The sequence below is a fragment of the Larimichthys crocea genome, chromosome VII (genome assembly GCF_000972845.2).
Source record: "Larimichthys crocea isolate SSNF chromosome VII, L_crocea_2.0, whole genome shotgun sequence".
NCBI classification, from domain to species: domain Eukaryota; kingdom Metazoa; phylum Chordata; class Actinopteri; family Sciaenidae; genus Larimichthys; species Larimichthys crocea.
The window spans coordinates 20,008,928-20,036,204 of record NC_040017.1 but is presented as its reverse complement, the minus strand read 5'-3'; the positions used below and the strand labels follow the sequence as shown (position 1 = coordinate 20,036,204).

At 40.8% G+C, this 27,277-nt stretch overlaps 2 protein-coding genes across 4 annotated transcripts in view; both read left to right on the top strand.

Moving 5' to 3' along the window:
* The first annotated feature begins 56 nt into the window (after positions 1 to 56).
* On the top strand, positions 57 to 4,015 carry c18h3orf33 (c18h3orf33 homolog (H. sapiens)). Of its 2 annotated transcripts, none has more exons than XM_027279991.1 (5): positions 57 to 495; positions 853 to 912; positions 2,432 to 2,591; positions 3,140 to 3,300; positions 3,424 to 4,015. In XM_027279991.1, exons 1-5 carry the CDS (start codon positions 358 to 360, stop codon positions 3,676 to 3,678), a joined length of 774 nt encoding a protein of 257 aa, XP_027135792.1. In that variant the 5' UTR covers positions 57 to 357; the 3' UTR covers positions 3,679 to 4,015. The 2 variants fall into 2 exon arrangements, with proteins under 2 accessions (XP_027135792.1, XP_010747674.3); XM_010749372.3 differs by having other exon boundaries at positions 294 to 495; positions 3,421 to 4,015.
* Positions 4,016 to 5,551: 1,536 nt separating this feature from the next.
* Positions 5,552 to 27,277, top strand: part of plch1 (phospholipase C, eta 1) — a 58,686-nt gene continuing 36,960 nt past the window's right edge. The window contains exons 1-2 of one of the 2 annotated variants that reach the window (XM_019269923.2): positions 5,552 to 5,759; positions 13,277 to 13,398. In XM_019269923.2, the coding sequence (XP_019125468.1) occupies positions 13,320 to 13,398 (79 nt within the window). In that variant the 5' untranslated portion in view covers positions 5,552 to 5,759; positions 13,277 to 13,319. Of the gene's footprint in view, positions 5,760 to 13,276; positions 13,399 to 15,185; positions 16,004 to 27,277 lie in introns of those variants that run through there. The other variant, XM_027280919.1, reaches the window with a different exon arrangement.

The window sequence follows — 27,277 nt, the reverse complement described above, 5'->3', positions numbered from 1 at the left end:
CTTTAAACTGCATTGGCTGCCTTTTGTTTGTGCATTGATTATCCTGCAAATGTGAAGTTATTTAGGTTAAATTGTGCAGAAAAATATGTTTATATATTGACCATATGATCTAAGCTGCAATGTGCATGAGCAACTTTTATCCTCTGTTATATTAGTGCGCTGAAACATTTCAAAACTCAGATATTCACAGTGCAAATATTTTAAATAACAAACTATATATTTTCATACATTCAACGCCATCCTCCTGTCATATCCACACCAAGCCACAGGGCGGAGACTTTTACGCATGCGTTACCCTTTGTACGTCCCTCCCCTAAAGCAGGCGGAGCGTCAGATGATCGAGAAAATGTCAACAACATGCCGGAGACTTCCAGAGAAATAGAAACTGTTGAGGGAAGGAGTGACAGACAACAAAGAGATCAAGGAAACCAGTCGTCTCATAACGTCGTGTCTATAATATCTCAGTTTGCAGATGATAATTTAACGCTTGTGCGGGTAGGAGCCTCCCTTTGTGTGACCTAGGAATGACTGGTGGTGCATGGGCATGGATGTGCAACATGGTCACCTCACCTGCATGGATATTTAGTCTTTAGCCTAATTATTAGTAATAGAGGGACTAAAGGAACAAAAATCTGGACTCTCAGGACAGATTCCCTCCCTCTGCACCAGTTATCCTGTCAGCCATCACCAGTTGTCCCCAGTGGGGCTTTTGATGCCCCCTGTGTCACCACAGTATCTGTCAAAGTCTTCCATAATTGTCACTGTCTTGTACATGTTCAGCTGGATTGATGGTATCACTGTCATCCTCTGCCAACTCTAAACCCTTCACTGCTCTCTTGTTTCTCACCGCAGAACATAAGCACCGTGCTGGCAGTTACTGGTGTTGTTGTCATAGCAAGGAGTATCAAACTGGTAAGAGAGAAAGACACGCATGTGTGGCACATTATGGTTTTAATGCACATTTTATCACCTAAATAAAATAACAGATTCCGCACTTTGTTTCAGGATACATTTACATACATACGTTACATGAGTAAATCTACAAAAGCATTAGACAGAAAAACACCCAGAGTATAAAATTATGCAGAATGGCTCTCTTCAAACTGATATTAGACCCAGAAGCGCAGCGTTATACTGATACCAACGATAATCGTGATGTTTAAAAATGAAATATTGATGTGGTGTTATATACAGTATAATGCACATATGATCCATTCATTCTTTTCTCTCTGTTTATGCTTTTAAGTGGCAGTAATGCACCGCTGAGTGTGAATACATAAAAAAAGTTAAAGGTCCAGTGTCAGATTTAGGCGTCTCTATCTACAGAATATAGCATAAATGTAGTATAATATTCATAACTATGTTTTTTTCTTAGTGTGTAATCACCTGAAAATAAGAATCTTTATGTATTTTGGTAACTTAAAATGAGCTTTTAATATCTACAAGTGCAGCAGGTTTTCTTCCCTGGTGTCCACAATGTTCTTACAGTAGCTCAGAACAGACAAACTAAACACTGGCTCTAGATACAATCTTTCGCACTTCTCACACGTCTTGCGGCGACTGTAGTTTCTCCTTCATGCTTGGAACAGGAGCGTGAGTTGAGGGGGTTACAAGCTGCAACTACACCACTAGATGCCACTAAATCCTACACACTGATCCTTTAAGCATGAGTTTGGCTGATAGATTATATCGTTATCATCACCACAATAACTTTACAGTGAAAATCTGTTATCGTGGCAGCGCTAGGCTATTCAGTTATGGAATATTTTGTTACAATCCAGAGGATTTAAATGTTGTAGGTCGTCAATGTGGAGCCAATTTTTGATACTTTGTGTATTACTAGAAAAGTACTGGATCCTCCATCCAGCAACCGCTTGTCCTCATTGGGGTCGTGATTGCTGACTGGGGGTGAGAGGCAGGGTACACTCTGCACAAGTTGCTAGTTCATTACAGGGCACATAGAGACAAACCACTATGGCCAATTTAGAGTCTTAGACCTGTTAACCTTCCTGTTTGGGAGAAGGCTGGAGAACTCAGAGACAACCCCACACAGAAAGGCCCCAGCTGAGATTCAACCCTGGAACCTTCTTGCTGTCAGATACATGCAATGGAGTAATAATGACCCTCTGAAAGTATAAAGCTGCATAAAATGAAGATACTCATGCACGTCAAAACTGTACTTAGGTAGAGTACAGTAAATGTATTTAGTTACAGTCCACCACTGCTAATACTCCTCAGTAAAGTGGAAACTATAAAGATTCTCGCCGACTAACAGCTTGATTAAGACCAAAAGTCTCCATCTATTTACTCTAATTACTGATCTCATTGTGCATTATAACAATGTAAAATATGAAATGCATTTTCACACATTTTACCCGAATGAGTCATTAAACGTTGCCACTGACTCAACTGTCTCATTCCGCCTCTTCAGATCACCAAATTTCAAGCTGCGTCTGAGATCCCCGCTCGCTTCATCGAGAGGAACGTCAGCCTTCGCGGGAAAGTTCATTCGATCACAGAGAGGGGAGTTGAAGTGGAACATGTCCCGATTTATCTGCCGGTCCTCTCGACGGTACTTTCAAAACACAAAGGTAATTTGAAGTGAAGTGAAATCATCAATCTTGTATGCCTACACAAGAGTAACCTGTTGGATGTTTCAATCTTGTTACACCAAAATTGTCATTGTGACATTTTTATTTTGTAAAGTCAGACTGTGTTGCATTTGATCATCTTTTCATGAGTGGGAGTGACAGGTAAGCTTGTTAGCTGTGTTATCAGATCATGGTGTTTACTGAGCAATAAAATCAATCAGCTTATGCTTTATAGAGAGTGCTCCATCAGCAGCTTCAGTGTGAGCAGCTATTTCAGATATTACCTTTGTCTTACTTGACCTCCCACGTTTTAAAGTTGGTTAGACTCATTGTGTTTGTTTGGCCTCTGTAGCTGTTGCACAAACATCATTTACTGGCATTTCTTTCATAGACATTCATATATTTGTACTTCATAATTTTTGCCGTTGAATCTCAATACCTCAAAAGCCAACCCTAACCATATAAAGTATTCTACACAATGCTCATTACTACAGCTATAACCTTTACTATAGCATGCTTGGTTAATAGCTCTTTTTGGTCCTCTTTAGGTGTGTCCACGTCCCCGCTGCTGGTCCATCTTGCAGGGGTGGAGTTGACTCCAGAGGGCAGGGTATGGCTGCAGAAGAACCTGGCTCCTGCCCAAACAGTGTGGCTCAAACTTATCAGCCGAGAGGACGACACGCTACACTGTTTGCTGTCTCAAAGCAGGGTGAGGGATCTAATAATGGAGACAAATGGAGCCCATTTGTCTTAATTGTTTGCTTAATGTCAGGCTGATGGGAGTTTTTATTCTATTAAGTCATTTCCTTGCCTTCCCTCGTGTCTCCAGAAGGGGTCGGTGTGGAGCTACTGTGTGAACGAAGAGGTCCTCAGGCTGGGTCTGGCTCGCACTGCGCCTGTTGTCGGAGTCCTGCCTGACTCTCGTCTCTACTGGCGTCTCCACAAGCGGCTGCACAGGGCAGAGGTCAGAGCTGAGAGGAAAGGGCGTGGACTGTGGAAGCAGGACAGCCTCTGGGAGAGAGCCTCCAAGGCTGTCTGGGACAGTGCTGTATTCAGATTGATGAAGAGGATCTTTAAGAGGAGCTGATGCACTAAGTGACTGATTGTTCCAAGACAGAGCTCTGAAATGATCAAAACGTGACAGCGCACACTCACTGTTTTATTTGTACTGCCAACTGATACATCAATGCATCTAAAAAGGAGTTTAAAAGGCTAAAAAAAAAAAGGTGCCATCCATTACTAATCTGACAGACTAATCTCACAGGCTTCTCAGTGTTATGAAAACAGTTTCTCTGATATCACAAACAACAAGAGCTCTAATTTCTACGTTACATTCCTCGCCTGTCGTAAAGCTTCATGGTTTATTTTTCACTGTATTCCACGATCTTTAGAAGTTAGAAGTGATTAAAAAGGTTGTTCTGCCTGATACTAATCCTTCGGCTTTCACTTTAGCCCACTAAACCACGGCTAACTCCTCTATGTGTGTGTGTGTGTGTGTGTGTGGGACACCCCACTAAACACAAGACGGGGGCGGGGTATGTTAATGGTGTTCAAAATGGAGAGAGGGGGTCCACTTGTCCCTCTCTGAGATCACTGTTGCTATAGAAACGCCAAATGTGAAATACAAAGGCTAAACTCTATATTGGCTGTCCTCAAACCCCATGGGAGCCATACATGTTGTGTGTATGTGTGGGGGTCTTTAAGTACCTATAAAGAGGGTCCTTGTAGCTGTAATATGACCACGACATTAGAGTATTTAAGCATCGGTATAGAGCAGAAAAGAAGTCTTTGATTTCATATAGTTATATAGCATAGAAATTAACACACAGCTGAAGAATTAAAGATTTTTAGGAACTGATTTTCTACCTATGAGAGTAAGCTCCAGGATTGTGCTCATGTGATTGCCAAAATGACACCTTGTGCCTCCATGTACTGTCATTGTTATACATGCTTCATCCATGCGAGAAGGAGCAGGAGGAGGATGAGGAGGAGGAGGGCCTGCAAATAAGGCAAGACTGTGATGTGTGTCCTGAGGGGTGCAGGGTGAGGTAGTACTGCAGTACTCAGTCCAATGGGCGCAAGGAGATTAGTGCAAAGGGGAGGAGGGTCACAGGGGTAGAATGGGATTTTGGGTCCGAGCACAAAGGCAGGAGAGGAGGAGTCACAGAGGAAGGGAAAGGGGAGGTAGGCGGTCGGGGGGGTGGTGGTGGTGTTGATGAATCAGCTCGCCTCTCTTTTGTTGTGCAAATGTTACTAGCGACTGTTACGGCCCAAGAGGCTCGTGATTGGTGGGCTGGTTTAAATTGTAAGGTGCATTTCAAGGCTGTTGCTGCCAGACTTTGAACTGTCACTGAGGGGAGGAGTGGGAGGGAAACCATGGCGGGGACGGACACCAAGGGGGGAGAGAGAGGTGGAGGTGGAGATCACAGAGAATTAGTGCTGTAAATTTAAGACTGCAACTTTTATCGCAACTCAGATGTGGCCAAATATTTGTGCTAGGCAGGAACGTTTCCCATGTTTGACTGGAGACGTGGGCAGTATACTGGATTATATAATTAATTATTAATCATTTGATCTTGAAGTAGCTATTTGATTAGCAAGAAGATCACTTAAAGAAGTCGAGGAACACTTTTTTCTTTATCACCTTTTAAATGCTACTGCAAAATAACTGAATTAAAACTTAATCACAATGAGTCAAATGATCTAATTAACATTATTAATTAACAGAAATATTCACACTGGTAATAATGAGATTTTAGATGTTGATGTTAGTAAAACGTCTTTTTTCTCCTTTGTTTGTTTGTCTGATTTTTGATTGGACGGCCTGCATGAATGAATGAGTATCTCTTTGGCTCTCTGTGGAAAACTAGTCCACTCCCAAATCCAGTCCACCTTTTTCCCAAATCCACTGGTCCCACACCAGTAGCAGTCATTTGAAAAAGCACTGTGCTTGATGTAGTGGTGGGTACTTGCCCACACCAGTGAAGTTGTTGGGACATTCTCCTCCGTCCATGTAACCACACCGCCTGGGACTATCACTGATCAAATCACATTTGTGCGCCGTGTCATGGACACTCAGCGCCCCCAGGACTACTGCTCTGGTCAAAGTGGCAAGACTTTGTGAGGAAGCTGACAACGTGGTTTGGAAATCTGAAACTGAAGTGACAAGTAAGTGAGCCTGTGATGCATGATGTGATTGATGAATGGCTGGCATTGTTTTTGTTTGATGACTTTATGTCACACAGTGTGCATTTTATTAACTTAAAAAGTCACTTTCTGGGAACTTAAAGGCACTTTTCTAACTATGGCAACCTGCACACAGTGTGCGGTCACTTTAAATTTACCGTTGGTAGGTTACTGTATACAATATCCTAGCAGATGTGCACCTGTTAAACCTGTGTGGACACATGCTCTGTCAAAGAGAAACTCAAACCACTTCAATTTTTATCTTTATTGCACCACTCCAGGTACGACACACAGACAGTCATCATGCTCAAAACATACATATTCTTAACTTGGATCATTTTGACAACCACAAACCGTCTGAGCTGATGTGATCACTTATATATTTTTATCCCATGTTTTGGGTTCTTTGTTCCCAGAATCAATAATTAATTTGTTTGATCGATTCAACATTTTCAGCTGTGTGGATTTCACATTTTGGTGCTCCTTCCCCATTGTGCTTTTAACAACAGAGATTTGCAGCAGGGCAGCATAACAAAGGCCTTTATTACACTCAGCCGGTAGCCATCCCAGAGAGAAAGAGATGGGGCACCACTCCCCCCACCGTCCGAAAGCAGAGTCCTTGGGGATTTTTTGATTTGATTTGAGTGGTTGTGTGTAGATGGGCCCGGGTGTGAAAGACAAAGAGATTTAAAGAGACAGAGAAGCTGGTGTGACACTTAACGCTGAAACGCACCCCCAAAAGCCACAACGGTCAACTCTCCATCGCTGCTGCTCAGCGTGTTGATAACATAACAACTCATAAAAGAAGTGTCTTTGTCAGGCACAGTTGGTGAGATGTAAATTGATACATGCACAAAGGCCTCAGGTGCAAATTCAGCCACTTTTAACGTGCAGTTAATTGAAATTTCCTCTAAAGCGAGGCAGATATATCCTTTCACCTACTGTCACAATAAAGCCTTACAGCTCAGCAACAACAACACTGGGTAACTCTCCCATCACATGCACTGTTAGAGGCTGTCTATGTGCATGTGTGCGTGTGAAGGAATGCATGAGCCGTAAAGTGACTCCCTTGTTTTTTTGTGACTTGAAGTATTGTGAACAGTGTATCAGCTTGCTGGTATAGGGTTGTAGGAGTGGAAACACGACTCTTTGTGGGTGCTCTGATCCCTCATGAATAATTGAAGTTTCTTGGTGGAAAAGAAGGGAAGAGGACTGAGGGTGAAGCAAACTATGGACACTGTATGTGTGCGTGAAAGCAAAAGACATAAACATAAGAGCAAGGGAGTGACTCCCCGAAGACGACATTCACTGGAAAATTAACAAGTTGTCACTTTGTGCGTCAGAGGCCAATCACATGCAAAGCACTTGCTCGTATCCATTTACAAACACTGAAAGGGGAAACTGTGCATGTGTTGGGAGTCTCTTGATACAAGCTGACAAGCAGAATGTGAACAATTCTTGCTTGTTAATGAATGAGGACAGTTTGAGCCCAAAAAAGTAAAAGTAAAAGATAGGAACAGGAGGGAGAGTGTCCGCTTGAAATAGATCTGAGGGTTTGACTTGTGACCTTACCCACCCCTCAATTCCACGGTGAAGCAAGATGACCCCACTGAACACACACACACTCACGTTTTACCACACACATACACACATGTGCACACAGCAGCACACATGAGAGCTTTTTAAGTTTTCAAAACACGTCCATAACTTCATATTCTGGCTCAGGATTACCGATAAAATTCCTGCCATAGGTGCTTCTTGATTATCTATTTCAGTGCATCAGTTTGGAGCAGACAGCACAGAGGAAATTCCTGTTTGCACCGTGACGCTCCACGATGTCAGTACAGCGTCTGTTGACAAGCTCACATAACTTCACTGCCCGTCTGCAACACAACTCCGACCCCTCAGTAACCTCGCTGTCTCCTTATCAGGTCAAAGGCTCAGCGAAGCAGCTCTGTGCAGGACAATTTAGATGTTACAACTTCCTCCTCTCTCCTTTCAGCTGGGTGAAAACACATTGTGGCTGTTGAGGTCCTCAATAATGAAAATAATCAGTTTAATCAGTTAGTTGCAGCCCTAAAGTTTTTAACACGATGATATTGCATGTAGATGATCTTGAATCTGAACTAAAAATGTGACCTTTGAAGTACAGAAAAGAGCATCTTGAGAACAATATAGACATAAAGAATAACTGGATCATTAAGTATGATAGATGGTTATCAGGAATACAAACTGTAGCGATGCACCACTTGCTACAACTATTTTAAAAGCCTCCTCTGAGGCTCATGAGAAAGGAAATGTTTGACCATCCCTAACCCTTTAATGTGCAAACATGCACACACCCAGAAAACAAACACATGAAACAGAAACTTTATTTTATAAGAAGCATTTCAGAATACCAACATAAGTTAATGACTGTGAATTAAAAATGCCTCCATTTCCCACGTGGCCTTCTTCAGGTGATACTTTCATGTATCAATGAGTTACAGAGCACTCAGGTTGTATTGTGAAATCACCTGTCTAGCCATCAGCATACTGAGACTCTTTACTCTGTTCTTAACAGGCAATTACAAGCTACTCTACTCGGTCGACCAGTACGGTTGTTTACAGGCTGAATGCCATTAGGATCCTCCACCCCCGACTGACTTGAAGCGACATATATATGGAGTGAAAGTGTCGGATACAAGCATGTGCTTATGTCTAATTCTACACATGCCTGATAATCACTCAGCGAGCCACATAAAGTAGAACAACCATTGTGTATCTCATTAATCATGACTAAATCGAGTGCTCTTTAGCATGCGTCAATACGGGGTGACAGATGCTGCTCTCTTTGTGTGTCACGAGAGGACCATTGCAGAGGTGCACACATGAGGGGGGTGATGTATGAAAACAGTCCCTAAAAAGAGGATTATGGTTTATTACATATGCTAACATTTGACTGACAATGAAACAGACAAACTGCCATCAAGCCAACAGTTTAGATTAACAGATAGACAGTAGAGGTTAAGTTATAACTAAAATGAGATATAAAAGTGATCCAAGTAAATGAATTTGTTGAGCTGTCACTGAAAATGGTTCTTTAGTGGTATCTTTAACCTTTAAACTGGACATCGTAGTAACAATATATTGAATTAATTCAATTTTGTGTTTTCAACATGCACAAATAGGTTCCTTTTTAATCAAAAAGTAGTAGCTGGCTACTTGTATGACATGAATAACTGTGCCAGTATGCACACATACCACCGTTTCTACTCTCATGTCTCCAGGTGACTAGCTTCCACTGGTTATCTCTTAGTGACGGCTGCATCTACAAGAGGAATGAACAAAAAAACAACAAAAAAAGACTACACCCTGGTCTGTGCTCACTGTTTGAGTATTCCTACTCAACTGTCTTTCACATGAAGACCCAAAACATGATGATAATGTGATAATTGTGATTTAGTCTTCTTCCATTTTGCAGGAAATAAAATAAAATCGGTCTTTGTATGAGTATGGACTCCCACAGCCTATGTGTATCGCTCTCCTGTCAGATAAAATGTGTGTTTTACATGTAGGGCAGGCAGGAAAAGTGGAAGTACTAAAATGCTTAATCCACATGTTACATATTGTGTTACTTCTCTTTAAATCTAAATATCTACCACAACAAAACCTTTAACTTGGGGGCATCGTCAACCTACTTCCTGTTAGGGCCGAAGATAGAGTGGCTCATCATGCAGTGAAACAAATATTCTTAAGCTGCTTTCCGTAGCCCGACAGACAGGAAAGAACAGACTGTATTCCCTTGAGGTTTGGGCACTCCTATAGATGAGAAGGCTACTAGTGTTACACATAGTCAGAAGAGGAGAAGCAGAGTCATTTTACTAACTCACACGACGTGCACTGACACATGCTCTGGTTTGCAGTGGTTCGGTTTATAAACCATGTTTGTTTCTTATTAACCTGTTGTTATGTTTAAAGGAACAATTTGACATCTTGGCCAGTTTGCTTGTCTCGTATCTGTATGCTAAGTATGACACTACAGTCAGCCAGGTTAACTTAGCTTTTGCATAAAGACAGGAAACAGTGGGACTGCTAGCCTGGCTCTGTCAAAAGGCAATAAGATGCTCTTACCAGCACCCATAAAATTCACAAATGAACATATTATATCTTGTTTAAACAAACAGACAAGATAACCAGTCACCAGGCAACCTCACATTGACTATAATAATAATATTATGCAGCTGTTTTCAAGGTGGTCTATGTAGGAAAGTGTACCAAATTTTGAGAATGGTTAAAACGTAAAAGTAACGTATAATGTAATGTATATATAGTCACACCATAAGTTGGCTAATGTTAGCAAAATATGAGCTAACTAGCTACCTAATATTGGCATATATTTGAGATGTGAACATACTAAATTTTTCACTTTTATCTTTTAACCGTCTACAAATTTTTTTTTTCCTCCAGCAGAAATAAGCTTACCATGTAGCTTATCTAAGGAGAAGGCAGTTTAATAATATTGGCATAATTATGTTTGACATTCACCCTTGAGTACAAGCCCAGTATGCAAATGTGTGTTTTTCTGCTTGTTATGTTGGTGAAAATATTACAAAAATATTTGTAATATACTAATAAACATGGATGAGATTTTGATTTCTGATGCAACAGCATTTTATCTAACCGATTATTTAGCTATATTTGTACATGTGCGCCTTTGTTCAGCATTTGTAACTCGCACATTCATTGTAACCTCTTGCCATGTGACTTGAGTGTTTATGGTGGATTCATATAATCTAGCTGTATCCACGACCTGACATGCCATTAAAGCTGCTCAAACAATGTCTCCAGTCATGTACCTCCGCTCGGCTCCTATCTCTAATTTGGGCTCTGTTATAAAAACAAACAGTAATTTAGAAACATTATTCTATAATTAACCAGTAAGCCACAAGGGGCTGTGCTCTACAGTGAGTTCAGAGCAGCTTTAAGTCCATACAGGCATAAGGTGAAGCAGAGTTTAATGACTATAAAGAAAAGCCTCAGATGACTTTCTGTGCATATAGCATGAAGGAAACTCAAAGGTTTTCAAACCTTCCATACTGAAGATGTTTTATTGTTAAAAATGAACAGTCAAATCTGTGTTTGGGACCAGAGAGCGCTGATTATAGCATGAGCAGAAATATGTGCTCTGAGCTCTGAGCCTGTCTTCAAAGTCTTTACTATTTTTCTTTGTTGCTGTTTTTCTTTAAGCCTGTCACTGCAATCTTTTTGTCTTTAAGTTTTCTTCATTTCTTGGGAAGTTAACTTCCCGCACTTGAACCAACTTTGAGTCACAAGCTTAATATTTAACCAAAAATTTTAAAATATCACTGACAGAAAAAATGATATTCTTATATTATTCAAAGGGACACGTATAAGTAAATAATACTTATCCAATCTACTGACTATTAGAGATTGTTTCATTATAAAATAAACTAATCCTAAAATACAGTTTACACACACTGATTCACTGTGATGTGGGTGTCATATTAACAGAATGAGTGGGTCTATGTCCATATGGTCCGTGGTCATAAACACCACACACATCACAGGCTTCTGTCTTTTAAAGTGAGGTGATAGAAGAGTCACAGGAAAGTACTTCCACCTCAAAGATATTCAGGGAAGCATGAACTCTACGTGTTGGACCAGACGGTCGACTCTGCTCAGGTCAGACGGCACCAGGCTGCTATAAATGTCCAGAGGCTCCAAGCCTTTCCAGGTCTATACATCTCCTGTAAGTGTGTGTGTGTATGTGTGTGTGTCTGTAGTGGGACGCAGTAAATCACAAGAAAGACAGATGAGCAACAGGTGGGGAATCGCTAAGCAGTGAAACTGGCAGTAGGTAGGAATGAAAAGTGATCAGCAGGAGGAAGTGGTGGAAAATTGGGAATCCGGGAATAATGGTGAGGAGAAACAGGAAGAAGATAAATGAGAACACATGGAGAGATGTAAAAATACAAAAGGAGACAAAAAAAGGTAGACAAACAGAACTGACTAGATGGATGGATGGGACCTGTAGAGACAGAAAGGAGGCTCATAAGTAGCCCGAACAGCCACAAGCTGACGCTGTCATTCATTTTATTCACTTACATGTTGATTTTGATCACAGTAACAATTATTTTGAACAGATCCTAACTATATAACCATTTGCGTTACATTAACTCACACCTTTTTATTGGATTTCGATTGGACTACCATATTATATTTCTGCACAAATGATTTGGGTTTTAGAATGTATTGTATATATATTTATATATTTTTTATGTTTTTAATACTTGATTTTTACTTTTACTTAATGTTTGTCATGCACCGATAACACTAAGTCAAATTCTTGGTATGTGAAAACGTACTTGGCAATAAACTTGATTCTGATTCTGATATGAATTTCCAAATAAAAGCAAAACTGCACTAAACTTTAAGTTTTATACAGTATATATGGTGCCAAATCATAACAGAAGTTATCTCGTGACACTTTCTATACAGAGCATCTAGACTGTACTTTTTTATTATTATTTACAGAGACCTAACAATTCGCACTATGAGCAAGTACTTTGTGACACTGGTGAATAAAAACTTCTTTTAAAGTCTGTGTAAAGTAAGAATAAATATTATTAACCATCAAAAAATTGACAAGTTTATGAAATCAGGTGTCAAAATCAGGAAAAAATTGAATGAATCAGTATTCTCAGCTCCAGGACTGTGGGGGGGGGGTGTGCGCTGAATGTGCTGAAGCCACGCCCACTCATGGGAGAAGTCAAGCAGCCATTTTGAAGCAACTGAAACATGTAAGATGAGTTCAGAAAATGACATGACTCACTTTGAAACACTCTGAGAGAGATGGATTAATCTCTGTCTCTCTGCTCGGGGTGCAGGGGTATGCTCAGGGTGGCCTCAGCGTGTCATCGAGCCAACCTTTAAGGACCGCCCACAAAATCCTGGACTGAAAACTGACCCTCTAACGCCACATTTCAGTAATATATATTGTTCAAAGTCTTTTCACATGTTTTCAACAACTAATTTCCAACATATTTAATAAAGAAGCAGAATCCAGCTAATTGGTGGGCAGACATTCGCTTCAACCAGTTGAACCAGTCCTATGTTTCTTACTATTAAAATTGGTGCATGATTTAAAAATAAAGTTGCCTGTAATTGTAATGACACCACATTTTCTTCAGCTGCTGATAGAATTAAAGTGAGTGCATCTGATATCATCAGGCCTAGTTAATAACACGTTTAACATCCAGTTTGAAACACTAACCCTGCAAAGTCTTGTTTTTGCCGCCTCACAGTAACTCTATCTCCTCCGTGGGCAGAAAGGAAGCAGTTTGTTTTTCCTTCTCTTGTAACATTGTTCCTCTTGTAACCCAGTTTTCTTTGCACAAGACACAAGATGCACTTTTAAAAATATAATTTGTTAAATTACATTTCCAATTCCTGCAAAATGTTTGGACAACACAGCTAAACTCTCCTCCCTTTTATAGGTCATCCGATCGTTCGTCCTCCTGCCTCTTTCCTCCTCTCACCATGAGCGCCTGGGTGGTGAACAGGAAAGGAGAACCACAGTATCGGCGGCACTTCCTGACAGACAACAGGATCTGTCACGGTAAATACCACAAGCACACACATGCACACTACAGAATATAATTTACAGCACACTCTCTCTGATAACTGTATGTCATGGGTTTGAACAGCAGAGGGAGACTCATCTCCAGTGTTGTGGCTCGAATACTCAGCACAGACAAGATTCAGTTGTGTGGCATCAATAAAACATTACAGCTCTTTACTGTTGCACAAAACCTGCTGCAAGCCACTGAATCATTATGTGATATGAAAGAAAATCTGTCCACAGAACTTCATTAAGACTTGATAATGTGATTTTTTAAAACTATAAATAATACCTGTAGTAGTAGTAAGCTGCAACACTTGACCTGTACTGCCATTCTGCTTGCTGTCTGCATGCATCAACTTGACTACCCTGACACATATAAACATACCTGTTAATAGCAGTATATGTTTTAATAAACCAGAACATCTTCATTGTCCTCAAAGCTGAAGTGAATCTAAACATATTAAAGCATCAATTTGGAACATCAATTTGATCATAATTTACGAGTTTTGAGGTGGTGAAGCTGCACACTAAACGACCCGCCAGACAAATCAATGGCAAATCTCTCATCTCGGTCTGATTCCACTTAATGCCTCACCATGACTTACTACACGCAGCGTCTACACCCACCACCTGCAGACTGTGTGCTTTGTATTTGTCAGCAAACCATAGTTATAAGCTGCTTCAGCGCTCTCCTGTGAATTATGGATTGATTGAATTGACTTGATTGATCAGTTTCCCCTTCTGTTATACTTATAAATCAAATTATTATCACATTTGTGTGAATTTAACCCGTTTTCTCCAAGCAAAAGTTGAATCTTAATGAATGTTGTTAAACTGAAAATGAACACCCCACTGAGCATGAAATGAGAAAACATTTTCATAAAAATTGCACCGGGCTTCCACCTGCTCTAATCCATTTCTTATAAGATGACAGGCTCTGATGCTAATCTATAGCCTAAATTTATTATGTTCCAGCTGCGGTTAAGTTTTTCAGAGGGATAGTGGAAAGAGAAACAAAGCAGACTGTCTGGGAATAAACTGTCTATTACCAAACTTCAGATTCTGTCCATACTCGTCCCTTCACGTGGCTGATAGTTTGTGTTTTCCTATCAGGCAGAACCTTTTTGAAAACATACACCTCTCTCTTCCACATGCTCCCAGATGGTTCCGGTCTTTTTTGGCTGATGGTTTTTGTTTGGCCATGGTACATAAATCAGTGTGTGAAGGGGTTTCTTTGGGGGTTGTTGAGGGGTGGAGACTGTCTGTGATCAGGCAGGTGTGGATGAAGAGAGGCCTCACGTAGTTGTTAATACACAGCATGCACGTGGAAAACACACACACACACACACGCAGCTTTAAAGCACTGAGGGTGAGACTAGTGCTCAGACATATCTTTTTGTTCTCCAGACAGCACTAATCAATTTACTAACCTTTCCCACAGTGCTTGAACACAACTGTATGTGTCACTGTGTGTGTATGTGTGTGTGTGCGTTTGGTCATAATTGTCTCCTGTAATCCTAAATGGAATAGCTTTGATGTGGACCAGTGAACATGACTAATCTGGGAGCTCCACTTTGACCAAACTTTCATCAGGGAATTCACTCAAATAGGCTGATACACTTGAGACTACATACACATCACTCACGCACACACACGCACACACACACACACACACACACACACACACACACACACACACACACACAAAACTATCTATTCATTAATGTTTACACACAACTCCCACTAACACACTCTGTCTCTCTCTCTTGGGATGTGCACTGTAGAGCATCTCATATATTTCATGGAGCCTGTTTGCTGCTGTGTCTCTCTGAGGAAGCATCAGTACCTTCGGAGAAACACACACACACCCACACACACACGCAGGCACGGAGAGCGTAAAGTGGGTCATAGCGCTGGCATTCCTGCGCAATGGTGACTTTTTTTCCCCCCTTCCAAGGATGCACACCGAGGAATAGCTGACCAAACACAAACAAACAAACGGATGTAGCACGAGTTCATCTTGGTGGGGAATTCAAACTGTCGCCCAACAGCTGAAGCAGACTGTCGGGCAAAGCTGATGAAATATCCAAATGGCCAACTCTGGCAGGGTTAAGCCACTGCTCTGCGCGCCATCACTCACTCTCTCTCACTCCACGCCAGCCTTTTAGGCTCTTGCTTGTTAATCACCGCTCTCTGTCCATTGAGCGAGTGAGAAATCGGCTTATGTTTTTTTTTTTTTTTGCCTCTGTGTTGCGCGGAGAAGAGAGGGATGTGCGCGCAGGGGCTGTGGATGCGAGAGGTTTGATGGTCGCAGATGATACAGGGAGGCAGATGCTTGAGGAGCAGTTAGTTCATGGGCTCGTTTATTCTTCTTTTGGACCAAAACAAAGTGACACTTGATCATGGCGCGCCTTTTGTGAACGTCCAGTCATCATGGAGAAATGGACCAGTCAGGCATGTTTTGATTGTTGATTTCAAACCACAACAACCAAGGAGATTAAAACGATGTCCAAAACGCATGGGGGGACCTTGTGAGAGAAACAACTCCAGTCCTAAATGGCGGAACTTGAAGTTTGCAGAAATCTCAGTTTGGAAAAGAGTAAGTGATCATTTTCAAGCTTTTTGTCGTTTCGTTATTTCAGTCCCACATTGGAGAGGGATCCTCTGTGGCGCACGCATTCCTTTGGATGCCTCCCGGTCCTTTATTGGAAGCAGAGGCTGGAGCCCATGCGTAAATTTCTCAATTGCGCTTGTTGTTGTGGAGAAATGGCATCGCCCACGCTGCTACAAACACTTGGAATCTTAATTGAGGATTGCCAATTTCCACGAGGGATTCATTTTACAGCAATTAATATTTAATCGACTAGCTGGGTACAAAACACCGATTTAATTACATTATATGACACAGGCGAATCATTCTTATGTGAATTTATAAATTGATGTCAGTTTATATGAAAAGCAGCAGTGAAGCAGCGGGAAACTGTCCCTGGTGCTGAAAATGCCCCTTTGTGCTTGTCACTAGGGGGCAGAAAAGCCTCTTAATTTGTCATTTTGACAAGACCTGTCATGTCTTATAGGTCCATATAGCACATGTGTGGATGTGCCACATCCTTTAAAACTCTGCATCCTCTGCACCGTTCACAGAAATCAACCCTGAGATGTTTATAGGTTTGGTCATTGCCAACGCCTTGGTGAGACTGACAGCATTACTATATGACATAGCTCAGTAGCAGAGGTGGGTTGGATTGTCAAGAGGAAAAGGAAACCTAGAGAGGGCATTGTGACAGAGCTGTGAGTCGTGCTTCGATGGCAAAATTGAAAGCCCCAGCAGTCATTGGGCTATTAGAGCAACCCAAGTGTGCTGTCAAACTATGGTGCATCCCTGGCATTTAGAAAGATGGATGTGTCAAGCTGTCAGTCTTCACTCCTGCAGCGCTTGCTTTTCTGTATCTTAGTGAGTGTCTGAGTGTGAGAGGGAGGCCCCTGCTTGTCCAGTGGACAACATCTAAATCTACGTCTACATCTTTATTCATTTTGGTGACACTTTTCCTAAGAGGAGTTGCATGGCACCACAAGCCCTTGCTGAGAGAGGAAAAGGGGAGATGATGGAGGAAGGGAGGTTTGGAGGAGCATGCATGGATGCTAATCTCCTCCACATGGTGGAAATGGCTTTTCAGTGTAAAATGTGGTTTTCCTCATGTGTCCCTCCTGCACTGATGATGATAAATCTCAGCATGCCTCCACCCCCCTTTTGTCTCTGCCTCTTCTTTTCTGTCGCTGCAGGGCAGAGAAACAGCTAACAGACACCAGGGGAGGGAATATGCTTTCGTCATTTCAGCTGTTCTCCAATTTTTTATCACATTTTTAAAAATTATTTTCAACCACCTGTCCTCTCCTGAACATTATACTGGTTCTGACTAAAATACATCCGTGAGTATGAGTATTAACCGTCTAGTCGTGGACTGGCCACAGGTTTTAACATCTTGTCTACATATCCTGACCTTAACTTCCAAATGTCTAAATTCGACACCTTGAATGTTTCTCGTTCTGACGCCTTTGCTGATGGATATCCTAACCGTAACTGCATAGTCTTGGGCTGACCACAGATCTAAACATCTCACCTATATACCGGCTTTTGGACTTTGCACATCCTTGAACATGATGCATCCCAGACAGCTATCCTAACCAAAACCACTCTGGTGTCTATAGTAAACCAACTTTAACCCTCTCCCTATGTCTTTCTCGTCTTTCCCACCCCTTCTCCTGTATGTGGTGATGGTATACTCATTATCAGGTTGATTGCGATGGCCCGTGCATTGTCCTTGGCTCTCTAGTTTCTGCTATGACCCATAATCCCAACCCTACAGTTAGGTCAAAATGACACCCCTTGGCGGTTCTAGTGTTAAAACCTGTCAAGTACCAACAGCAATATCCTTGCTCTCTTGGTTTTATGGAAAAGCATCAAAACTCACCTTTTGGGGTAAAAACTAGATAACTATTGAGAACTGCCAAAAGCTTTTATGGAATATCTTTATCTTTCGATTTTTAAAAAAATATGTTGGCAAAAAAGTCAGGTATCAATAGCCTCTATGTGTCTCATTTAATACTGTTCATCAATTAGCCTCACGTCTCTGATATCCAGAGAGCAAATAAAGCATAATAATGGATCTTTGTCTTTTACACTTGATCCTGAAGCACCGTAATTTGCATTTACATAGAATTTCCCTGCTGATGAGTTTCATCTTTCTGCATGCTGACTTGGCTGCCGGCTTATCACGTTTACTCTGGCATTAAGGAAATAATAGGATATGAGCAGATTCTTCTATCATTGGTATAATGCAAATGCCTGTAGAGCACTCTATATACCTGTGTTTGAGCTAGAAATAGAAAGTAAAATCATCCATAACTACTGGCTTTTATGTCATTTGCCTCCATCCCATCAGCAGTTAATACATTTTCCAAAAGCCTGGTCTACTTAGTTATGTAGCCAACACTTTTAGGCTTCTCGTGTGTTCAAAAATGAAGCGCCAGCATCGTTTCAACCAATTCAGATCAGACAGTGTATGACAGTGTGGCTCTGCTGCCAGAGATAATGTATCTCAATCTACTCACAGCCTGGTTCTAAGAGGGAGAAAGAAGAAGCTTGAACATTACAGCAACAGCCAGCATTGATATAAACCAAATGTGCACGTAAAACCCCCTCACACACACGCAAACACACACACACAAGATTCAGTTCCCTTCATTGATGCTGAACTCCGCCACTCGGGGAGCCCCCCCCCCCCCATAACATCTATCCTCAGTGAATGTATTATCATGCTGCAGTTGTCATGTGTTTATTTTTATTCTGGTGCCGCTCTCCCCTCTGCACCCTGGGAACCCATTTGAGGTATTGCCGACCTGAGCTCTGTCTTGAGCGGTCTTAATTAGGTGAAGTGAGTGACTTTGAGATAAGTGTGTGTGTTTTTCCCTCCTTTTGCTCATCATTTTCACTGCATTTCCTAACCTTTTATGAAGCTTATGTTGGCTACACCAAAATGTTTTTTTTTTTGTTTTTTTACTTTTTCCATGCAGGTTCTGTACAAGTTTAGTTAGTTTGTTTGGTTGAAGGTTGAATTTGTCACCCTCAGTGCCAGTGGTTTAGACTCAGGAGAATTATTCTGCTGAAGAATGTGAAGCTTTGAAGCTGAAATAGAGAGGAAACAATAATCGGACAATTTTAATCAACACGAATAAACTGTTGTTAGTCAGTTGCAGATGTTTAAAGTGCCACTAAGGAATTCATGTACGTTTTCTTAATGTTATTCATGGGTTATATGCAGTATATAAGTAGACAAGAATTAGAAGAAAACCTAAAATAGACAAATAGACAAAAAAGACTAAGCATCTACGGTCATGCTAATTGCTTCACAGGTAGATGCTCACACCAGCATACTAACTTGCTTACAGTGGCTATTCTAGCATGTTGATGTTCAGCAAATATAATGTTTAGCATGTTCATCATGTTGATTTAGTGAGTTACCATGCAACTAAAGCACTAAACGCAAAGTAAAATTATATTTTGACCAGATAATGGCGCTTACATAACAGGAGATCAAAGATATTATAAATCAGCCTCTGGAATTCATGGACTTCCTGGATAAATTTTACAGAAATCCATCCAACATTTCAAGAACTAAAAGCCTCATTGTGACAGCAGAATACATTGTCCGGGGATTTCCAATCACTTGTCGAGATATTTCAGTCTGAATCAAAGTTGTGGACTGTCAACGTTATCCTTAGAACCGTCCTTCCAGCGTGGTTAAAACACTTAATATTAGCTTTGTTAAAGAAAAGACAGAAACAATAGTTAACAGCAAGATCCAAACCAGGGATTGCTGCGATTCATGGTCAACGTCTTAACCTCTAAATCACTGGGGTGCCCCTATTTGTATTCTCATTACAAGTGACCTCCTGTGGTTCTGTGAATAATGACTGTTTCTTTCAAGCGCAAAGGCACAAGTAGAGTGACGTTCAAGTACTCTGAAAGCTCTCAATGGGGACGTAGAAAACACATTCCCATTCCATTAGTTTCTTTGAACCATGACCCTGATTTTCTAAGAACCTCAACAAAGTAGTTTTGGCTGCCTAAACGTAATAAGTTATTAAGCTGAGAGGTGCTGTATGAATCATATTTGTTGTTGTTTGTTGTCTAGTGGTTTTGATGGCACTGCTAAACAATGTCCTGCCAGATCAGAAAATGCTTAAAGGGGTTGAAAGGCAACTATAAACAGCCTGTTTTTTTGTCTCTGTCTAAGTGACTAGATCATGAGCTAAAGTTAGAACCACACTGGTTATTTGACATGACGTAAGGGATTTCTGTGCTTGTTTGGCTCGTAGAACGTATCAATAGTTTTTTTCTTTGGATATTCACAAATTAACCCTCGTGGCTGCATGTCTCCACTCCTTTCCATGTACAGTCTGCATGCCATTCCTGTATTCATGCAGGTTTTTTCTGTGTTTCCGTCCAATGACACACGTGAGGTGAATTACAGACTCCAGCTGTCCCACAGGTATGAATCTGACTATCTGTGTTAGCCCTGACTGACAACTGATTTAGGCTGTTTCTGTGCCCTCTGCCTAAAATGCATGCTGGGGAAAGGCCCTAGACCTTCATGACTCTAAACACAAACAAGCAAGAACAGATGAAACATCATTATTTGTTCATTATGTATGATTGTCATGCGTGAATAAACATGATCACGCAGTTTGTTGTTGTTTGTTGGCCATCACAGTGGTGCAGAAGTTGATGGAGTTTTGATTTTACCAAGGCTCTGTCAGAAATGTGTTACCAGCCATTTGTTATACTCTGGTTGGCACAGCCTGATTTCCCCTCACATTTATCCAGAAGTCACCATCGGTCACAGCGCTGTGCGCATGACTAAATTAATTTCATAAGCTGTTGAATGTCCTGAGAGGAACACTGAAACATGGTGGAGACTAAATGACATAATCCCAAATTCGGGAGTGTATGCAAGAAGAAGATGTGATGAGATTATATGAGATTATATTGTGTGTCATTTGGAGTTTGTCATCTTTGATTAACACCAGTGATATTAAAAATCATTCTCATCTAATCGGAAAACCTTTCTCAAGTCTGATAAAATTTTTCTGATGTGACCAAATTACTCATGAATTTGAAATGAAATTAATTATAGTCTATGACACTGTGTAATGAAAGACCATTACCTACAATGCAGAGACAGTGGACAGACAGTAATAATAATAATTTCTGAAAGGTTGTAGAGTGAAACAGACTCAAAATGGATGTACTGCATCGCCCTGTCCAGATTCAGATAAATCAGTGAAATGTAATAATGGCTCCCAAGTTATTGTCTGGAAACCTTTGTTGCTGCCAATTTCTTCTGAGTGACTGTTGACTGGCTGTCCTCTTGATGACTTGATTTTCATTCTTGTACTCCGAAACCTCCGTACCTTTCACTTTGTTTCACTACAGAATGAAAATCAATCATGGCATCAGGCTTCCCTCCTGAGATCTGTTTCCATCAAAGTGAAGCTCCCCCCTTTTTTTCCAATGTTACATCACGGCTGTGCAATACAGTTTAAGGCAGATATTGGTTTGGAAAACTCTTCCTTGATGGTGTGTTCAGGTCGCCAATATGGGGAATCAAGGATCGGAAAAATTATCTTACATAATCCATGTTTCTTTGTTTGATTTTTATACAAGGGGAGATCTTTTTCAGTGGCTTGCCCTTAAATATCAGATTCGAGGGCAATCTAAAGAAACACAGGATGACTTTTGCAAACACGAGGCAATTTTCATGCTTGTAGTTGGAGTTCTTTGATTATAATTTTTGGAAACCAAATTGAATGATGACTCTCTGTCTAAACACCAGATTTGTTGTTGTTGTTCTACTCGATAATAAATGACATTTTGTAAATAGGTTCTTTTAAATTAATTGGACATAAATAAAATAATAGACATAAATTAGTGTTTCCAAATAGGCAGAGGAGGAGAGGAACAGCAGAGTCTGAACGTTTCATTAACTATCCTCTATCAACTGTTTGCCAGCCGATATCCAAGCAGCTGCTGCGCTGATAAACATCAGCTGCCTGTTTATTCCATCACTGACAGAATAATTGGGAAGATTTTTAATAATATTTGGCATCTTATATTTTAAAAAACTTTGTTCTCAGCATGTCTCTGTTCTACCTGTTGCTGCTTTTGGGATCTTATATGATCGGCCATTACAGAATCTTGTCCTTTAAAATTAGCTGGCTGTCCATTTGTATTTGGGCCTGGAGATTTGTGCTTGCAGTTGTGCCCTAATTCCGGAAAAGTACGAGCTCCACGGGTTTCCTGTTAACGTGAAATCATAATCTCATTTTTCATTACATATTTTGTTGCTTCTAAAGATGATTGGCTGTGTGAAACAGAAGAGCATTTAATACATCTCAAACACAAAAAGATGAACAGATGTGCTGTTGTTAACACACCCACACAGACACACGCATCCCACATGTCAACCCATTAAACCTTACTTTTGCTAGTGCATTATCACAAATGTCATGTCATCATCCTTATCCTCATATCCCGCTGGTTTACCTTAATGAACCCAGGCAGCAGAGACACACATCTGCTGCACTCTCCTCCTACCCAACTCTTTCTAATCACTCCATAAACTAAACCACAATACCAGAGATGTCGAAAGCTGAGTCTAAATCCGTGCGCCAGGGTAGCACGTCGGCAGCCATGGCAGCACATGTTCTGAGAGACCTGCGAGCATCACAGAGAGGTGGGAAGTGGGAGTGGAGAACTGATGACCAGGAGACAGGTGTGTGTGTGTGTTTTCAGAGGGAAGACAGTCAGTTGAAAGAGCCGATGAGGACAGCACAGAGGATGATGAACAGCAGGAGGTTTTGGGTGCTTGCTTGTTGTTTATATGGAGGCTTTCTGTCTAAAGCAATGTGAGACAGGAAAAGTGCTTTTTTCAGGGTCAGGATTACAGTTTTTAGCCACAGGTGGAGCTGAGGGTGTTGCACACTGGGATTGAGCTAAGGAAGACTCCTACTGGCTCCTTATTTTCTGCAGAGAAAATGGAGGAAATTTGTTCTTCTGTTTTGGGTCCCACTGCGTTATCTGCTCCTAAAGTACGATCCAACGTTGTTTATGGTCCTGCTGAAAAACCGGCTGTGTTAACTGGAGCGACGCTCCTGGCACGTAACGTCTACCATATTGGTGGCACTGTGGCTGTACCACAGAAATGCAGGCTTACACAAATTGGTAAGTTAATGCCTGTGTGTGTGTGTGTATGTGAGTGTAGACACTAAAACTCAGAGCGCCTTACTGAAGGAAACCAATTAAATCTAACAAGTGGGAGTCTTTTATTCCTACTGCATTTTCCACCTCTTAACACTTGAATTGACTCATCATGTCTAAAAAATCTTTTATTTTTTGTTACTGTGCAGACTAAATGTCTGTGTGTGTGTGTGGACAAACATATCACATATTGAACATATTGCTTGCTGGTGCTATTTATAGCACAGGAAAAGAGCAGGAACTCATGTTTATGCATTAGGATATCCCCAGGACAATTGAATCGCTCACTTTCTGCTACCATAACTTTGAACCTGCAGGAAGCTCGTCTTAATGAGCTGCTGCTCATTACACACAAGAGAAGATTTGTCATCTCTGTCTGTGTTGATTTCTGTGCGTTTGAGCAATAACTATGTGTAAATGTCATTAATTTTGTCCCGTGGACAGTCAGTCAAACCACGCTGAATCACACGACACACAAAACAAACCTTCAGGTCATGGGAGTTAATAGGCGGGTAAGTGGAAAAACACCACGCCTCCATCCAGACATTTTTATTTTGGGTCGATTGCTGAGCTTGTTGTGTCTCATCAACTGTCAAACTGGCTCAGATAGTTCTCGTGGTGCCTTATGTCACATGAATAGTGCATGAAGGATCAGGCAGATGCTGCTGAATATGAATTTATGAAGTTATGAATAAATTATGATAAATCTTTGGACCGGGGTCTATTGCAGTCCTAGCCCTCAGACCAAATCTTAACAATCTTCAATAATTGAAATATTAGCCCTAACTGATTATACACTCATAGAAATGAGGCTGCATGGACGTCTGAGAGGAATTTCAAATCACGTTGAGATTAAAAATGACAGTTAAGATTGAAAATGATGAATGGAAACAGCGCTTGATTCTGTTGGTTGCTGTGCCAGCCCTGATCTTTATTGTATGGATCTAAGTGAGGACAGGCTTTGTTCATCAGGCTATCACAGAAGCGTCTCTATCACCTACCCCTATTACAATATGTTTGAATTACCTGAGCCTCTGTGACAAGACAATGCTTTGATCTGCTCTCTCTGCTCTGCGCCGACAGAGATGATGAGTTTGCAGCACAACATGCATGCACAGAAACACACAGCGGTGAATGCACATGCACACGTTCTGTTTTATCTCAAGAGAAACATGAGCCAAAAAGTAAAACTGGGACAAAGAAATTATTTTTTGAAGTCTCCTTTTTTTTGCACTTTTTGGGGTGTTGTTGTTATGTATGGCTGTCTTTTTTTAAATCCTCTGTGTAAGGTTGCAAGGAGAGAACTGACACTACAGCCACAGATGAACTCCGGGTAGGATTTAAGAAGATGTTGATTTAATTTTTTCTGAGATGTTCTGCAAGATTGATTTGGATAGAATTACAGGTCCAAACTAAACTGTAGATATAAATTTAACTCCTCATACTTAGACGGTTTGAGCATTAATGCCTGAGGCAAAAACAGACAGGAGGTGAGAGTGAAGATGTGAAGAGGGCGCTGATGGTTTGATTTGAATCATCACTGGTCCTATGAGAGAGCCATTTACATTAGTCCTCATCTTTGATTACATGACAGCTCCCGTCTCCCAGGCAGACATTAACCCTGCTACCTCTTCTCCTTTGGCGATTTGACTCTTCGTGGTTCATGTCATGCTCACGGAGAGTAACGTGACTGGAAAACGCCTCCAGAAATGTCAAGGAGTAACAGGGATAGATGGACGACTAGAGAAAATAGAGAAATAGAACAGAAGGAGGTATGTGCTGCTCTGTTAAGATGTGTTTCATCACAAAGAAACAAGTAGATGATGAATCTATACCTATCTGCAGAACTGCCTCATGTCGGCTGTTGAGCTCCCTTTTAGCTCTTTCTTAATAAAATAAATCGCACTGCCTCTCAGGCAAGAACCAATTTTACATATTTATACCCCAAGGGAATTGTGGGAGAATGGGCATGTACTCTCTAGTGATGGCGAATAGTGTTTATTTCACTTTGGGCTTCAATTATGGTGTTACATATTGAAGCAAGTGTTGCAGAAAGCTTGTATGCACTCAGTCTATTGATTTTATAATCTGAAATGGTGTATGGTTGAAAACCCAGAAGAACATGCCTGTTCAGTGGAGCAGAGTGTATATGATCAATAAAGCCAAGCTTTTGTTTGACAGTGTCCTCCATTGATTTCCATCGTTAATGAAGTTTTGAAGTCCAGAAGTGGCCGTGTGAGATAAATATGTAATGTAATGTAATTTCTTGTTTCTTCTTATTATTTTTTATCCAGAGTCCTCAGTGTCTCATTATTTTTCAGCTCTGAAGACACAGAGAGCAAACTTGAGAGTGAACTAAAGCTTAATATACAATATAATGCCACATTTTTAATGATGAATAATATAAAAGGGATATATATTGTAGTGATGACCCAGCAGAGATAATACGTTATTTGATAAACTCAAGAGAGATTTATTGTTGTTTGCAAGTAAAAACAAGATTTATACAACAATGACATTCTTATTTTGCTGTCTCCCTTTACACACAACAACAAGAACAACAATAGAAAAATAATTAATAAATAAAAAATAATTAAAATATATATTAACGCTACTAGCTACTAGTAAACAACAATCATAGTCATCTAAATGCGATTTTACACATTTCAAATGATCCGCACACATTTTAAGTGCAAGGAATCACACGATGAATCAATGCATCACTGTAAATATGAACTGCACCCTGTAAATATTCATTTTAAATTCCCAATGAACCATGCAAATTACTGTTGTAAGTTATATAATTTAGATTATTGCATGCTAATTAGTCAATCAATAAATTATTTTTAGGCTCCAGACAGGTGAATCACTGGTCTTTTGAGACAGCGAGATTTATATGAATAATATTTAATGCTGAGCACAGGGGAAATGGGCTGTAGGTTATGGGAAGCGTAAACTTGTAGCTGGGAACTGGAGGAACTGAAGCTGGGGCAGTTCGGGGCTGAGGAGGCAGATCCAAAGGGAACTGAGCAATGCAGGCTCCCAAGGCGGAGCAGCAGGACTTGACCAGATAAGAACAGAGTCAGAACAGAGATTATGCAACAAGGACTACTGCAAAAATGCATAGAAACATTAACTGAGTCTATGATCTGGAAGTAGCAGGGTTGAGTATTTGTAAAGGCTTGATTACAGAGAAGCGATGCAGCTGGTGTGGCTCTGCTTAAACTGGGGCACACCTGCAGGCAATCACACACACCTATACACACACACACACACACACACACACACACACACAGAAAGAGAAAACCACTGAGGGAGTGGCAGTAGATTAGAGAGCCAGAAAATGACAGGTAGAGGGCATGGCAGATGAAGATGTAACAGCAGCTTGTTCAGCTGCCCCCAAGAGGCTTAAAAAAAAACTTAACGAATGCTGCTTTAAACAACTGTATTAGAACAAAACAAATATTTGAGTTCATTTTAGTTACAACTGCTTTGTTGTATACGCCCATAGAAGCTTTATGCACCACTATTCATGTCAGATGTCCATGTCTGTAATCCCCTGTGCTTAAATTCAAGCAGATACGCTGTGGTATGCTGTCAACCATTAATCTCAGCTAATACCTAATCTTACCAAATCTATCACTCTAGAGCAGACCTGCTCCTATTGCTGGTGATTTGCTTGAAATTACCTGAATTCCACTTCTTTGTATTTGCACAACCCAGTGACAGACATTTGGATCTTGATCATGAGCCGATCCGTCACAGGATGCCCCGGTGGAGGCCTGTCTCAGTAAACCAATAGTGAAGCCTGATCTTATTTACATGGCTGCTTGTTTCTCTTCCCACGTACTCCGTTGTGTTATCGACATGGCAGGTTGTGTGACCAATAGTATATTCCTGATTTGTCGTTCGCCTTGGGAATACACAGGGTTCAGGTTTATACTGTTATATGAATGTGTGTGTGTGTTTGTGCATAATACCCTCCCTGGAGGAAGCATCTATGACTCAAAGAATTTACTGAATATTGAGAGCAGATTTTGTGTTGCTAAGCCT

Coding starts and splice junctions, on each gene's coding strand:
- c18h3orf33 (XM_010749372.3), top strand. CDS start 358: ATGCCGGAGACTTCCAGAGAAATAGAAACTGTTGAGGGAAGGAGTGAC. Junction 496..852: donor ATAATTTAACGCTTGTGCGG/GTAGGAGCCTCC, acceptor TTCTCACCGCAG/AACATAAGCACCGTGCTGGC. Junction 3,301..3,420: donor GTTTGCTGTCTCAAAGCAGG/GTGAGGGATCTA, acceptor TCGTGTCTCCAG/AAGGGGTCGGTGTGGAGCTA.